The sequence below is a fragment of the Lissotriton helveticus genome, chromosome 11 (assembly GCF_964261635.1).
Source record: "Lissotriton helveticus chromosome 11, aLisHel1.1, whole genome shotgun sequence".
In the NCBI taxonomy this organism is placed as follows: domain Eukaryota; kingdom Metazoa; phylum Chordata; class Amphibia; order Caudata; family Salamandridae; genus Lissotriton; species Lissotriton helveticus.
The window spans coordinates 548,107,304-548,122,789 of NC_136072.1; the positions used below are offsets into that span (position 1 = coordinate 548,107,304).

The 15,486-nt window shown below is 45.5% G+C and overlaps 1 protein-coding gene across 5 annotated transcripts in view; it reads right to left on the reverse strand.

Moving 5' to 3' along the window:
• The window catches only part of CCAR2 (cell cycle and apoptosis regulator 2), a 399,374-nt gene that overhangs the window by 283,044 nt on the left and 100,844 nt on the right, over positions 1 to 15,486 (reverse strand). For all 5 annotated transcript variants that reach the window (XM_078666278.1, XM_078666280.1, XM_078666281.1 and 2 more), the window contains one exon: positions 4,812 to 4,947. In XM_078666278.1, the coding sequence (XP_078522404.1) occupies positions 4,812 to 4,947 (136 nt within the window). The remainder of the gene's footprint in view (positions 1 to 4,811; positions 4,948 to 15,486) is intronic.

Here is a 15,486-nt window from a genome sequence, read left to right on the forward strand (position 1 = left end):
TCAATGCAATGCACTAATCAGGATTTAGAGGTGTGTAGCTACTCGAAGGTGATACAAAAGCAATAAAACGCCTCTTCTTTTTAGCCAAGTCTTTGACCCCGACTTCACACTCCCTGCCCCTGCTCCATGCATTGTTCTCACACCTTTCCTTCTTTTATGGACTTAAACTGCAGCATGTAAATGAAGACCGCCTAGAAACGCCTTTCGCGCTTCCAGGCTATTTTCATTTACAAGCAATTGCAGGCTCATTTGCGAAAACACATTCATGGGCCTCTAGAGGGTGGCGTCCCACAGATTGAAGCCCTCTACTGTGTAGCACAGTAATAGGAAACACACCGAAAGCAATGGGCCCGTGAGCTGAGAACTGAAATACCAAGCAAACTACTGTCTTGGTCTTACTGCTGCGACCACGCCAAGAAGGTTTACATGAACGGAAGGCAGGGACTGGTCGCTATAAATTCCCACACCCTGTTTTCCAGGTCCTCACATGCACATTTTAGTGGCCATGGGAAAACGCCAAGCCTAGGATGCCATGCCACTGAGGCGGATTTTTATTAGTTAACATGGAGCTGTCCACTGATGAGCGACTAATGGGGGAGTCTATTCCAGGACCCATTAATGGCATCACTGGGCTATGTGAAATAGGTTGTAAAGAGCGAGAAGACATTTGTGAAGCTCGGATTACTGCTCCACCACTGACTGACTGGATTACAGTTCTAGCCACAGGTCGAACACACGCTGAAACTACAGTGAACTGCTGCCCACAACTTCCTGACCCACGGATATTTGGGGCATCCTAAAAGCGTATCTGGATGGTAGCACTAGATTAAGAGACCGATATGACACCCCAAGGTGGGCCTCTGGCTTAGACACTCCTACAACAGGTGTAAACACAACGCATTAGATCCTTATCAAGGGATGAAAGATAACGGTCTCTTTGGGTAACTATATGCGTACGAATGGTGAAACGTGGAACCCTCGCTAAATTATCAGTAATGCTATACCCCCAGCCTAAGGAGGGCGGAATTTCTTGCAAATGTTACTCAAGTGTATTGTACTGACTGTGTTTATTCATCATCTGTACGATAAATAAAATCATTTTAATAAAAAGTATGTGGACAATCAGCACAACAAATGTCCTCCACACGAAAAAATAAGGCCTTGTTTTCAGTCACTGAATTGGACAACCTTCAACAGACACTCAGACTAATGTGCAAAACATTGTACTTCCAGTAACAATCTTCAGATTTGATACTGATCGGCAAAGCCATGTCACTTTTTCGCTTTCAAAATGGGCCAAGAACCCTGCGTCCATTGGCATGGAGAAGCAGATAGGTTTTCACCAAGGTGATCTTGAAACGTTATTAAAGAGGGTGTTGGCACGTTTAAATACCTCATTGCGATATTATAGATAAACTGGGTCGACTTGCTAATGTACTTCGACTCAAAAATACATTCAAATCTTTAAAAGGACCAAGCGGGGAATAGCAGTTTTTAACATCAGGTTTATGTTTTTTTTTTTTTTTTATACTTGCCATCCATGTGAGAGGTAAAATAAAAAAAGATAGAGCATGAGAAAGGAAGGTTTAGGATCTACTGCTGCACCTGAAGGTATCAGAATATGAGACATATCGAGAGGGTCAGGATCGCAAAGGCTGTGGCAATAGCCCGACAACACACAAGTCAGCTGTACCTGATGTTATTTGACAGAATCACGCCTTCATTCAACATTTCATCAAAGTCTTCTTTTTCAGCAGTAATACTAACAAGCATTGGCATTGCCAATAGGTCTCGCTTGTGGGACCTTATAAGTATTTAGTTTTGCAGCACAATATCCTTGTTGCATAATCGGATATTGTGCTGCAAAACTAAATACTTATAAGGTCCCACAAGCGAGACCTATTGGCAATGCCAATGCTTGTTTTTTGTTGTGAGCGGTTTGTAAATCCGTGTTGGCTGATAGCTTGGCCGCTTGCAGTGACGGTCTTATGTTTGCGTGTTTTGATGGGGGTGTGCCTTGCTGGCCCGTTTCAGTGTTTAAGAAGCTGTAGAAGCTTTAGTGTTCAGCAGTCAGTTTGATATGTGAGATTCGGCTTGAAGGTAGGAATAGCCTTGTTTGCAGTATGCTCCAGGGTGACTGGCCTACGCAAGGGGCACCAGCTACCATTGCACGATGCGCTGGTGTTCAATGGACTCGATAGGATGGTGGTGTTGGGAGTAAATTCTGACGGAATGTTTGTGTTCCGGAATTTGTTAATTTATGTCAGCCACGCGAATATCTCATCTGAGAGCCATTCTAAAACAGCAGAAATCTTTAGCCAAATCTCTTACTTGTTGGCTAGAGACGTTCTTTATGAAACTGTGAGCCGTGGGTTCTGCTTTCCGGGAAGGGTGCAGCCTTTGGGAGAATGGCAACCTTCTTTCTCTTTTGAAGAGTAGTGTGTGCCCCTCGTGTTCACGCAGCTCAAGCTGAAGGAGGAGGGGGTGCGAGGGATGAGGGAACACGGCCTGGGGGAAGCTGGCTGGGGAGGGGGAGGAGAAATGCAAGGAAGGCTGTGTGCGGCGTAATTAGGGGAGGAGATTAGGGGAGGAGAAGCCGAGAAGCAGCAGAGCGCACGCTGGGCGAAGCCCTTTGATGTGCTGTGCGGCAAATGGAGGGAGGCTGATGCGCGTTCATGTTTGAACACGTGGTTCACATGAACTGCATGAAAACGCCAGCAAAAAGCTGGTGGTTTCACGAGAATTTGCGCCACTTGAATTCTCGCTCCGCTCGATGCGCATGCGCGCATCGATAGGTCGCGATACCTAAAAAGTGATCCAGGAACCCCACAGAGCGTGGTCATTCCATGAAAGATAGCAGTGAATCTGGAGACCCTCAAGACGGTAGCCAGCGTTTTGAGTACATTTTTTTCGTTTAAGTTTTAATTTGTCTTCTCTCTTTAGCTAGAAGACCTGAGGGGGGCATAGCTCTGCACTTCTAGACAATCCGTGAGTGGGTTCTCTTGATATATTTAGGGCCATACTGCGCAGCTCTGTATTTCTTCCTCAACCAACCCCCCACCCCAAGTCTCGTTGAGATCTGCTGAGAAAACCACGATCTAGAAGAATTGTGGGTGTGGCTTAGAGTTACATTTGAAGGGTCTCAAATATCACATAAACCTGAACCACTGGTACACTGCCTCTGATGAGGTGTCGGTTTGCCTAAAGCTTCTTGGAAAATAAGGGTGTGCTACAGAACATCTACAAGGAGATAAAAGGTAAGAGTCATCTCTCAGGCAGTCACTACTCCTGTATTCTAACAAAATAGCTCTACTATTGGAGCAGTACTTTGCAGTGATGCTTTTCCCTTGAACGCATCTTCCTAAGACTCTAGTGAGGTCACTCAGGAGAGGCACCATTCATAAAAGTCTTGTGAGAGCACTCCTTGAGAGCAGGAATGCCTTCCCTCAGTTGCAGGGGGGCGGAAATTGTAACAGAGACGTACTGTATGGAAGAGCTAATGCTTCTGCAGGTTGTGCCACCTCTGCAGTACCCAAGTGGCATCTGGTAAGAGGAGAACTCTGGCATCATCTCCCAATGCAAGATTTGCAATAACATCCTCAGCTAAAAACCCTGGAGGTTTCTGGACCTGCAGCCACTGATGCTGGTCATTGTCATCCAGACACTGGTGTGTGAAGAGGAGACGCCCTAAGTGACAATAAGGCACTCAATATCAAAAACATCTTTGACAATCAAGATGGCCACAACAGCAAACAAGAGTATCCGGACCCCCGCAACTTAAGACATGGGACTAGTCCTATAATGTACTTGATGTCAACTGCAAGTTTTTACAGTCAGAAAACAGTTGGGCTTCTTTTAAGTGGCTCTCCGTGCTGTCTTTCATGGTTTACAGGCCAATAGCTGAGCTGACAGATAGAATATAGAGTTACAGACAAAAACAGGATGAAATTTCCTGAAATAAAAGGATGTCAACATATGTTTCTAGCATAATGCTAGTATTTAACTATGGATGTATTGTTATGTTCTATTTGACTGCTTAATTTGCTAACTCGACAAGAATCAATTTGGAGTGCACGTTTATCAGTTAAATAAATGTGGAACTGTACAACTTAATTTATTCACAAAACACAAAATAAATATAAATACCAATAAGAATGCCCAAAAATAAATATGACTAAATGGTGATGGAATTGTGAAAAAAACCATAAAACCAGGAGCATTAATAGAACACATAACTACAGAGGTATAGACAGCAGATACCATCCTGCACTCTAACAATAACGTTGTTCTTTTTAGGCTCGTTCAACTCAAAATGCAACTTATCTGAAAGCACCCAGAAGCCCACCATGGGCTACACTACCCACCCCTACCTCTTTTACCATAAATGTAAATATAACAGGTTGGACCATGGATACCCTATATTCTTAAGACAACGTGTCTGCTAACTGGCGCGAAGGATTCTTGAAGCACTACTTTATGATACAAAGGAATTTCGGGAACAATACATTTGCAAACAGCGATAAGACACGACGGACAGGTATGTGTAATCACGTGAGAAAAATGAAACATTGGGCAAAGGCAGATTGAGGGACATTTTAAACAGAAAGTGAGATGCGCGTTGTAACTGCAGCTCATCTTGGGGAAAACCAGCAAGAATGTGTATTTATTTTCTTTTTCAAAGTGTAGCTCCAAGGGTTTCCAGGCTCAAATCCGGTTTGTATGGCTTAATCGCAGGAGGGGGAAGATGCCATTTAACAAGCTGCTGTAAAAAGGCTTTACAGATACTCGCTACTTTATTTGTTCATACTCACGTTTTTGGGACAGCAGAGAGGGGATCCGGTGAGGCTGCTGCGGGAACAGCATCTGTGGCTTAGCTCCCAGAATGCCTTGCTTCGGCCCCAGAGAAGTCATGTGCAGGAGTGATGGCGTGGGGGACTTCAGTAGGGGCTAGAATTGAACAAAAAAAAGAAGTGTTACGCCACCCGAGAAGCTCTCGTTTTGTCTGTTCAGTTATGTGCATTGCTTTGAGAATTGAAGGAAAATGTATACATAATGGTTACCTGTTTGCAAACGGCATCTACATCAAATAAATAAACCAGGAAACACAATTCAAATAAAAGGGCCAGGCAACAAAATTAAGACAGACAAGTGTTCGATTCACAGACAAGCAACATGTTGGTTGCAATGTAGAGCGTTTGATTCAACAGCGCATAAGCATGGGGAGTCATAGTTTACGAAGGAATTAAACTCAACTAGAGAAAGACGATTTTAAAGATAAGAACTGGCTGCTATGCACAGATTAAAGAGGTATCCCTGAAGGCCCAATGAAAATAAGAACTGGGCTCACACTGACCAAATCACAACTATGGCAGCATACAAGGTCCTAAACCAAAATATGTCAACTCCAGGCAAGAAAGTGAACAAGTTCAGTACTACAACAGATTGGGGCAACCAAACAAAAACAAGCATTTTCAATGCAATAGGTCTCGCATTTACGAGAGTTTGAGCTATTGGCATTGTAAATGACAATGCCTTTTATTTACGTGTTGTTTTTAAAACAGATAAATAAAAGGCTTTGTCATTTACAATGCAAATAGCTCCAACTGTCTGAAATGTGAGTCATATTGCATTTCAAATGTATTTGGCACCTGTGCTATAAAAATAAACAACAAGATTTGGATGAACAATTGACCCTTCCTATTCCAAAATAACATTTCTGCATTTGTTGCATTGTAAATATTGCTTATCCCATTAACATTTTAATATGAAATAATTGAATGTAGCTTCTCTGCGTACATGGCAATTAAAACTGTCATAGCTGACAGTTTATTTGGTCTTGTTAGGAGATGTCCACCCAAAACATTGCTGAAACTTCTTGCTTTCACTCTAAACCATTTGTGACACATGGCTTCAAATGAAGTGTTTTGTTTGTACATTTGAGAACCTGTCTTTGTCACCCTAAAAAGCATTGTTAGAAAATTGAGTGGTGACTCGGCAGGCTTACTTTGAAGAGTTGTCTGTATTTTAATTTATTATATTTGTCCTGCATTTGAAAAATATTCTTGCTCTGAAATAGTGTTGCAGCATGACAACCATACAGAAAAAAGTACTACGGGAAATAAAATAATAACCTTAAAATGCGTGTTGAGCACATATGTTCCTGGTGACAGAGTAGTAGGTCCCCATCATTTATAAGGCAGAGTAGTTTGGACACACTCCGCTATCTTTCCTCACGTGCTAAATTGATTAAGAAGGCGTTTACGTAAAGAGTGCCCCCCCACCCCCATCCCCTTCACCCCACTGGCATGTTCGAAAATAGGAATCTTGTTTTAATCAAAGAAGCTATTGATAGTTTTCCAAGGCAGAGAATAGAATAGGTTTTCCTGTAAATGAGGGTTCCCGAGCTATGGTCCGAATTTGGCTCGTGCAATGTTGGATGATTTATTAGCGAAGACTGGAAAGCTCAGCAGCCCTACACCCTTCCCTCAATTTCAGTCATGACTGTACGCCCATAATAATTTAAAAGCGGGTGTCGTGCTGAAGCCTAATGCGTGGCGCCCGGGTGCAGGAGGGGACTGAAAGCTGCAGGTGGCATTGTTGATTGTGCGCCCATTTGGTTAATTTTAATTAAAAAACATCATGTTTGGGTGCCGAGTGCACAAGAAAAGAAAGAAAAGGCGCAAGTGCGTCATATTAAAGACAAAGTGCAGTTTTAAACAAGCCTGTAACAAAAAAAACAAGTCAGGTATTGAACAAGCAGCACCCAAACACCTCTGTAGGGAACCATTGTCGTCACTCACCCGTGTCCGGCATTGTGTGCTTCGTGACCGAAAGCCAAGTTCAGCGTGATGCCACGGAGTGCTAGCGGAAGTCAGGCAGCCTTCGTTGGGACGTGGGCGGGGCTTGCAAAGAAACAGGAAGGAACTGCCGGGAGAACGTCCTGGAACCCTGCACGCTGAATGCTGGCTGCCGAGGGACACGCGGAAAGAGCCCGGTGAGTGGAGGGGGAGGGGTGTACGCGCGTGGGTCTGTGTGTGTTCGAGTGTGTCTGTCTGTGTGCGCGTGTGTGTGTGTGTGTGTGTGTGTTTAAGGGGGGTGTGTGTGTGTATGCAGTGTGTGTGTGCCTGTGTATGCGTGTGGCTGTGTATGTGCGCATGCGTGAGTGTGGCTGTGTGTGTGTTTGCGCACGGGAATCTGAGGCAGGAGATGGGCACGGCGCCGTGCGCGCCCACGAGGTGAAATATGTGCTCGTGTCTACATTCCCAGAAACGGACAGCAATAGTTTTCGAGCAGACAGCAAGCAATGCTTTGCATTGCTTGCACGTCTAGGCTCGACCTAAAAAGAACGAACCAGAATAAGGAGCTTGCACAGTAAAATGGTCATAAGACAGACTGGCTCAAACCCCAGCGCAAATGATACAATATTCAGTGGCTCAAACTACTCCAATTCACCCATATCTCAGACTACTACAGCAAGTCAGAACACTCAAAATGTTTATATGATGTTGATGAATTCAGTGAGAAAAACCAAGACCGCACAATGCACAACAATTACGAGAGGCTCAAACAAAACGTCCGGCTGCACATCTTAGCACCCAACTTCCAACACGCATTGTTCTAAAGAGCGAATTCCACACCAACAAAAATATTTCAAAAGCAAGGCTCGCACTGGCTTAGAAAAATAGCTGGGCCCAGTGCAGGAGTCTAGGTGCAACTGAAGTGAAGAATTGAGTGCTAAATAAGGTCTGGCACAAGGCAGGTTCACTAGTAGACGTTAAGCTGCTGGCCCATGTAATAGATTGGTAATAGGTAACGCATAATAAGAACGCCCAGTCCCGAATTACATGTCTAGGCCAAATCTCAGATGTGCACGGATGTGCTGCATGAAATTTCATTAACCATTTTCAACGTGTGTACGGCTGTTTCAAAATTAGCCCCATGCTGCTCTGGATCTTGTTCCCTTTGGCCTTACACCAGTTTCAATATCTGCAATGCATCCCTTTCATGCCTCTTGTCCTATCAGAAGGGGAGCACTGCTTACCAGTTACTTGAGTTTTTCCCCACTCTTAAGTGACGCCAGAGCCAGAAATAGTGTTTATGTAGACATCAGTAGGTAACATTTTCCCCTGGCTTCAATGGAAGTGCACACTGTTGCAGTTCCCGGTTTAATTCCTGTGAGCTCAGAAAGCGTGGGGTGCTCCACTGTATCCGAGAGCATTCAGTAGGTGAGCACTTACCCGCAAGTCCACTTTCATTCCCCTGGTACCCTTCTTGCATGCAATTCTACCCATTGCCCACTTGCACTTCCTTGTAGCTACGTGGAGGTGTAAAACACAGCAATTTTATCACTGCTTATTCCACCGGATCCCAACAGGCGCCAAGTGCTGATGAGCATATTAATTTACTAGACCGGGGATCATGGAAATGTGCAATAATGCATTGCACTCGTAAGCCTTAGGGCCTGCCTGCAGGTGTGCACTTCTTAGTTTTTTCATTAATTTATCAGGAATTCTTAGCAAGCAAGAACAGCTGCCTAGCATCCAGATTATTCGCATGGTTTATATAGTGGCCAGGTTTGGTTTTATCGCACAAAGCTGCATTGCGTTTGTTTGTATTCCCCTCGTCTCACTAGTAGGTGTGACGAGAGCTTTGGGTTGCATGCGTTGAATAATCCTCTGGGGGGATAAAAGATCAGGAATGTAGAGATGCACACCATGTTAAAATCTACCGAAGGTCTGTTGAAGGAAGTCATCTATAGCGGGCCTTCTTCCCCTTTTAGAACCTGCCAATCATAAGCAGCCACTGAATATGTGTAGGGCACTGACATGGTGTCAGGACAGATGTTTTACAAATCGGATTTGTTTTTAACACTGTAGTCCCCTTCCAGCCACATTAGAGTGCCAGTGTGTAGGTAAATCAGTGGGATATAACATCGTATTGAACATATTTTGGTCCCAGTGCATGCCCCAATTAAGAAACACTGTCACACTTCATATTTGTGAAGTATTTGATAATCAAAGGTGATGAAAGCTTACTTGCCACTTGGGCTGAAGTACCTTCTTACTCCACATTCCATAATTTACAGGTGTGGCAAACTCTCACCCCCTACAATTTTACCCAGGTAACTTTCAGTAGGTCAAACCACCTGAAATTCACCTGGGAAAAATACATTATCCCCAATTTTTTGGGGTAAAATTCAGAATAGGTAATAGTTGTTGCTGTCGATAAATTCCAAAAACCTGGATACCAGGGTTTTTAGGTGTGATAATTATTACAATCGACACCGAGCCTTGATGTTTATTATCATTTTGACAGTTTCTCTGTGCACACTTTTTAAATCAGTAAGCCAATGAAAGGAAGGTCTTGGTTCCATTAGTCTTCCCCTCATGTCACAAAGACAGCAAGCAGCACACAAGAGCTGAACATTTTTAGATGCATTTACTTTTCTCTGGACCATGAACTTGGAATTATGGTATGAAGTCTTACCAGAAGGTGCCGGTCTGATGGCTAAGGAGTGCAGAGAACATTTAGGATTTGATTAAAGACACAGATTCCACTATAAAATATGCCAATTGTTTGTGTTGTCTACTGGCAGGTTGAGGGCCTGAATGTTTATAAACAGTTCTGAGGCCCTAGTATTCCTTCTGTACCGTCAGCTTAGTTACAATTACATCATACAACATTTATGCGCACAGGACACGTAGTCACAGACATTCAGGCATGCAACAGCCGGGACACAGAATCCGCCAGCTTCCTTTGGCAAAGGGTTCCCAGATTTCCCCTTTAGTGCTCAAGGTGGTAGATGATTTGCCAATGCAGGCTTACAAGCCACCTGCCCCCTAAAAGAATGCCCGCCCTGCCAGTCCCCCAGTCTGAGCTGATCCCATCCTCCTTTTTAAGTGTTCGTGGTGGGTTATCTGCCAGCCAATGGGAGTGGCTTACACCTTATTCCTATGATAAGCTGCTCTCAAGGCTTGGTTGAGCATGGCAAGACAGTCGCCTAAGAATCTGAGGGTGGTTTTAGTAAACAGACCGTCTGAGCAAATTGAGGCCCCTGTTTGAGGGCAGGGTAACCGATTCAAACCACCTGCTACAACTTTCGGACACCAGGGTTCGGGATGCCTGGCCCAATTTCCACCAGAGCAAGGAATCCTCTCCAAACCTGAGAATCCTAAGTTGGAACACCCAAGGGTTTGAGCGCCTGATGATTAATGGGGAATTGGAAGGAAGATTGAAACCCTACCAGTTGGTGTTCCTTCAGGAGACTTGGTTGAAAGAGGAAAATACCACAGAAGGCTTTATTTCACTGAACTGTAAAGGCTTGAGTCGAGGAAAGGTAGAGCATCTGAAGGAGCTCTAACCTTAATATCTACTAATGTGATTACAAAAACCAACAAAACACTGCACGTCATAAATGAGTCTCCGTGGTTTACAGCTTTCTATGTTTGAAATCAGCATGAGAAATAATATTTGTAGGTGTTTTCTTATAAATGTTTATATTCAGAAAGAAGAGTACCGGAAAAACAAAAGGCTGGTTGGAATCTTTCAAGCAATCCTCTGAGATTTGGTAGCGAAATTCCCAAACGCAATTACAATAGTGGCCGGGATTTCAATGCTCATCTATTTCCCGCACAGACAGGCTTACAGATGGAAGATACCCTGGACCTTTATAACATACCTCCATCTCAGTTTCCCCTTGGTACTATAAAAAAGGAGGCCAAAGCCCTGAGTCAATGGCTGGTAAATAAAGGTCTGATCTGTTTAAATGGACGTTTTAATAATGATATGCCTGCAGCTGCAACGTTTTAGCAGGGCCTGTTGGCAGGTCCCATCCGTCTATATGAATACGCCCATTTGGCACTTCGGTCTCTCTTCAGATTTTAAAGTGGCAAAGTAGGAAGGTAGCCGCCACTGAGCTGCCTCCGCAGTTCTTAGCCTTTGCGAGACGGTGGCTGTAGAAAGGGTATTGCCTTTGGAAGTATCCTATCCACGGAGGCTCTCAACCCCTCTAGATCCTATTTATCTCCAACGCTTAGCTGCATTTCATTCAACAGAAATCACAGTGGCTCTCTCCGTCCGCTCTGAGAACAGAATTGTGGGGTTCAATGAAATTGTTCTCAATATTTTGGGATGCATTGCCATAAATGTAAGGGAGTAGGGATTACAGGCAGCCCATCACACAATGGGGAATGGTTGGTTTGACTCAGCCTGTCAGGGTTTGAACTGTTTGGTGAGACGGGTTTCCAAGAAAGCTAGGCGATGGCCAGATATTGTAGTATCCCAGGAGTTGGTCACACAAGTCCCAATGCAAGCAGCTGGTTAAAGAGAACAAGCATTGAAAATGCAATCGGTCTCGCAATAGAAGAGTTTGACATTTTTCGTTTTGCATATAGATGAGTGGCGTTGCGTGGATGAGTGGCGTTGCGTGGATGAGCGGCGTTGCGTGGCTGAGCGGCGTTGCGTGGCTGAGCGGCGTTGCGTGGCTGAGCGGCGTTGCGTGGGTGAGCGGCGTTGCGTGGGTGAGCGGCGTTGCGTGGGTGAGCGGCGTTGCGTGGGTGAGTGGCGTTGCGTGGGTGAGTGGCGTTGCGTGGGTGAGTGGCGTTGCGTGGGTGAGTGGCGTTGCGTGGGTGAGTGGCGTTGCGTGGGTGAGTGGCGTTGCGTGGGTGAGTGGCGTTGCGTGGGTGAGTGGCGTTGCGTGGGTGAGTGGCGTTGCGTGGGTGAGTGGCGTTGCGTGGGTGAGTGGCGTTGCGTGGTTGAGTGGCGTTGCGTGTGTGAGTGGCGTTGCATGTGTGAGTGGCGTTGCGTGTGTGTGTGGCGTTGCGTGTGTGTGTGGCGTTGCGTGTGTGAGTGGCGTTGCGTGGCTGAGTGGCGTTGCGTGGCTGAGTGGCGTTGCGTGGCTGAGTGGCGTTGCGTGGCTGAGTGGCGTTGCGTGGCTGAGTGGCGTTGCGTGGCTGAGTGGCGTTGCGTGGCTGAGTGGCGTTGCGTGGGTGAGTGGCGTTGCGTGGGTGAGTGGCGTTGCGTGTGTGAGTGGCGTTGCGTGGTTGAGTGGCGTTGCATGTGTGAGTGGCGTTGCATGTGTGAGTGGCGTTGCATGTGTGAGTGGCGTTGCATGTGTGTGTGGCGTTGCATGTGTGTGTGGCGTTGCATGTGTGTGGCGTTGCGTGTGTGTGTGGCGTTGCGTGTGTGAGTGGCGTTGCGTGTGTGAGTGGCGTTGCGTGTGTGAGTGGCGTTGCGTGTGTGAGTGGCGTTGCGTGGGTGAGTGGCGTTGCGTGGGTGAGTGGCGTTGCGTGGGTGAGTGGCGTTGCGTGGGTGAGTGGCGTTGCGTGGGTGAGTGGCGTTGCATGGGTGAGTGGCGTTGCGTGGGTGAGTGAATGGTTAGCTGTTGCTTATGCGACGTATAGCACTTAATACTAAAGTAGGCAGACCTTCTTAGCCTTTGTGAGAATAATAGCAAAATAAAAATAAAAACCAGATCAAGTCAAGGACGCAAACGGCACCATGCTATTGTTTATTTACTCAGATGATTTGCATAAAAATGTAACTTGTGAGCACGTTTCTCTAACTCTCCAATAATCCCATTACAACACTTTGTACAAATGAGATTGGGACTCATCCTTCCGAAGTCGAGAAAAATGTGCAACGCTGTGTTGAAGTTAATTTTTTTAATTAACAAAATGCAAATAATGTGGAGAGATTTCAAGTGATTCAGGAATGGGCGCCCTTGTAAAGAGAAAGTAAGGCCGGCCTGGGCAGTGATAGGGGAGGAGGGAGGAGAAATGCGAGTCACGGCAGCAGCAGCCTTTGATGTGCCTGCCGGCCGGCCGTGAATAATTAGGGGGTGAGAAATGCGCTCGGAGGGCTGCCTTTGATGTGGTAATGCGAGGCAGGCAGGCAGGCGGCTGGTGGCATTGTGCACGCGCTTTTTAGGGCTTGCGCTTGCGCAATGACCTAAAAAGCACATGCACTTGAAGGAATCGCCAGTGGAATCGCCAGTGGATAAACACTGGATAAGCCCCTATAGAGCTTCGCCAGCTATGCGCTGAAGCGCATCAGCAGGCGAGCCCTAAAAAGGCCTCTTTTATTATAGTAAGTGGGATGAGATGCAGGAAATCATTCTCTCAGAGGATCAAATAAAGTTCTGGGAAAAAGTAAATGAGTCTAGTGGCCAAAATAGGGGAGCTCCAGTATGTATGATTCCTTAAGATATGTGGGCAGATCTATATGGCGGCCTATCAATTTCATCTAGACCACAGGGAATTCTCCCCCTCACTTGGTTCTCAATTAAGGAGGTAAGAGCAGCCACTGACAGAATAAGGCTTTCAAGGGCCACCGGCCTAATAACATCCCAGCGGTAATAATTAAATTGAATTGTGATTGGTGGGCAACAGTGTACTCACTCGTTAGGCTGGATTGCCTCAACTGGCCTCCATCCCCCATCATGGAAAAGGTCAATAGTAAAACCCATCTTTATAAAATGGACTGGTTCAGATCCTACACATTATTGGCTGATTAGCTATTTGAACATCTCTGTTACAGGATTCTCCAAAATGATTCTAAGTTGGAAGACCAGGCCTTCAAATCTAAGATTGTCCCAATCAAGCAAGGGGGCTTTCAGGAAGTCCATTTTGCCATAGATCATTGCCTTGCATTACGGGGCTGTTATTCAGAAGGTTCTGGGAGTGAATCAAAGCATGTGCTGTTGTTTTCTTGACTTTAGGACCGCCTTTGATTTGGTAGACAAGTAAACCATATGGAGAAAACATGCCGCCTAGGGGCTTCCTCTGAACCTCCTTAATGTATTACAATCCCTACAACTCGTCCAAATGGGCCCAGGTAGAGCTAGATAAACCGAGCCAGCTATCCCGGAGAATTACCATCAAGAATGGTCTTCGGCAGGGGTGTGTTTTAGCACCCCTTTTTAGTTTATTTTGAGCCAACCTACCTACTTTCATACCCAAAACAAATTCCTTTTCCCCTAAAGTCGGAACCCAGCACATTTCCTGTCTGCTTTATGCAGACATATGGTACTGTTGGACTGCACCCTAATTGGTCTGCAGAGGAAATTATATGCCCTTGAAATGTATAATAAGCAGAACCAGCTTAAAATTAATTTAGAGAAGACCAAGGTATTGGTCTTTGGTAAAAGAGTAAACAAATGTAGCTGATATTTTAACACCCAGGAGGTGGAGTCAGTTGATTCCTATAAATCTTTTGGTTTGACTTTTAGAAGGAGCATAAAATGGGACATACATTGGTATTGTATTAAGCAGAACTCATTGCTGCAGGCCACCTTTTTGCCCAGATTTAATTGGAAATATGGAGGTTTGTCTCATATTACTTTATTGAGAGCATAAGAAGAGAAAATACCCCCCCACCCACCTTGATCCCTCATATGAGTAGGACCGATTAGGAGGGGCAGTCCTGAGAAGACTTTTGTCGCTTCCACCAGGCACGGTCCAGGGCTTGAGGACGTAGCGGAATCTTTCCTCCTGGAATATGTTGGCATTCACCAGGGTTTTAAGAAATTTTAATAGGCTCTCGGAAAGATGGAGAAGTGATCAAGGTCTCTAAACTCAGCTGGGATGAGATTTAATCTGTAGGGGCAGCTTTATATTTTTTATCAATGCGAGGGTAGAGGACCCTAGCCCTGACAGGATCCTTAAAAACCTCTGTTGCGTGCTTGAGGACACCTTTAAGCATTGGCAAAATGGCAGTAGACCTTTGTGTGTTATCAAAAGTGTCTAATAGGAAATCTTGCTCCACCGCATCGGTGTGTAAGTCAACCCCAAGATACTGGGCAGCTCTTTGGAATAGTAGGTTAAAACCTATAGTGTCCTCTGGTGGGGAAGGTCTGGAAGGGTATACATCGTCTGGTGGGACGTAAGGCACATCATTGGTGTTGTAATCTTCCCATGGATTAGGTGACTGAGGGGGACTATTGGTCCCTGCTGTGTTATGTGCCCCCCTACCTGTGTCATCAGAGTCTGTATCTACATCATTGTCTGGATTAGTGGATGGTGTAGGTTAATGATGTGGTGTAGGAGGTGTAGGAGGAGGAACAGTATGGGGAGGTGGGGGAGAAGGGACCCTTAATGGAGAGGTTGCAATGTCTCTTCTTTGGAGGAGGAGTAGGTGCTGGCGCCTCAAGTGGTCTCTTCGTGGAGCTAAGAGCCAATTGACCAGTCTTAGGATCCTTTACAAGAGTTTTTGATTAGGATCTGGTGTGAAAAGTTCTTCTGAGTAGGGAAGATCCTTCGGCGTTGAAGTTTTCGGCTTCGTAGGTTTTTCCGGCACCGAGTCGGTAGCTGGTCTTGGGTCTTTAGGTTTAGAAGGGTGCCCTTTTGAAATGTCTTTTACGGGAACTTCTTTTTTCGGTTACGGGTGTTTTTTGGGCTCCGAAGCGTGTGAATCTGGAGCTTTAGGCGTTTTTTTACTCGGCTCCGAGTGCGGTTTCGGCATCGATGAGCCGCTGCCAGTCTTCGGCGT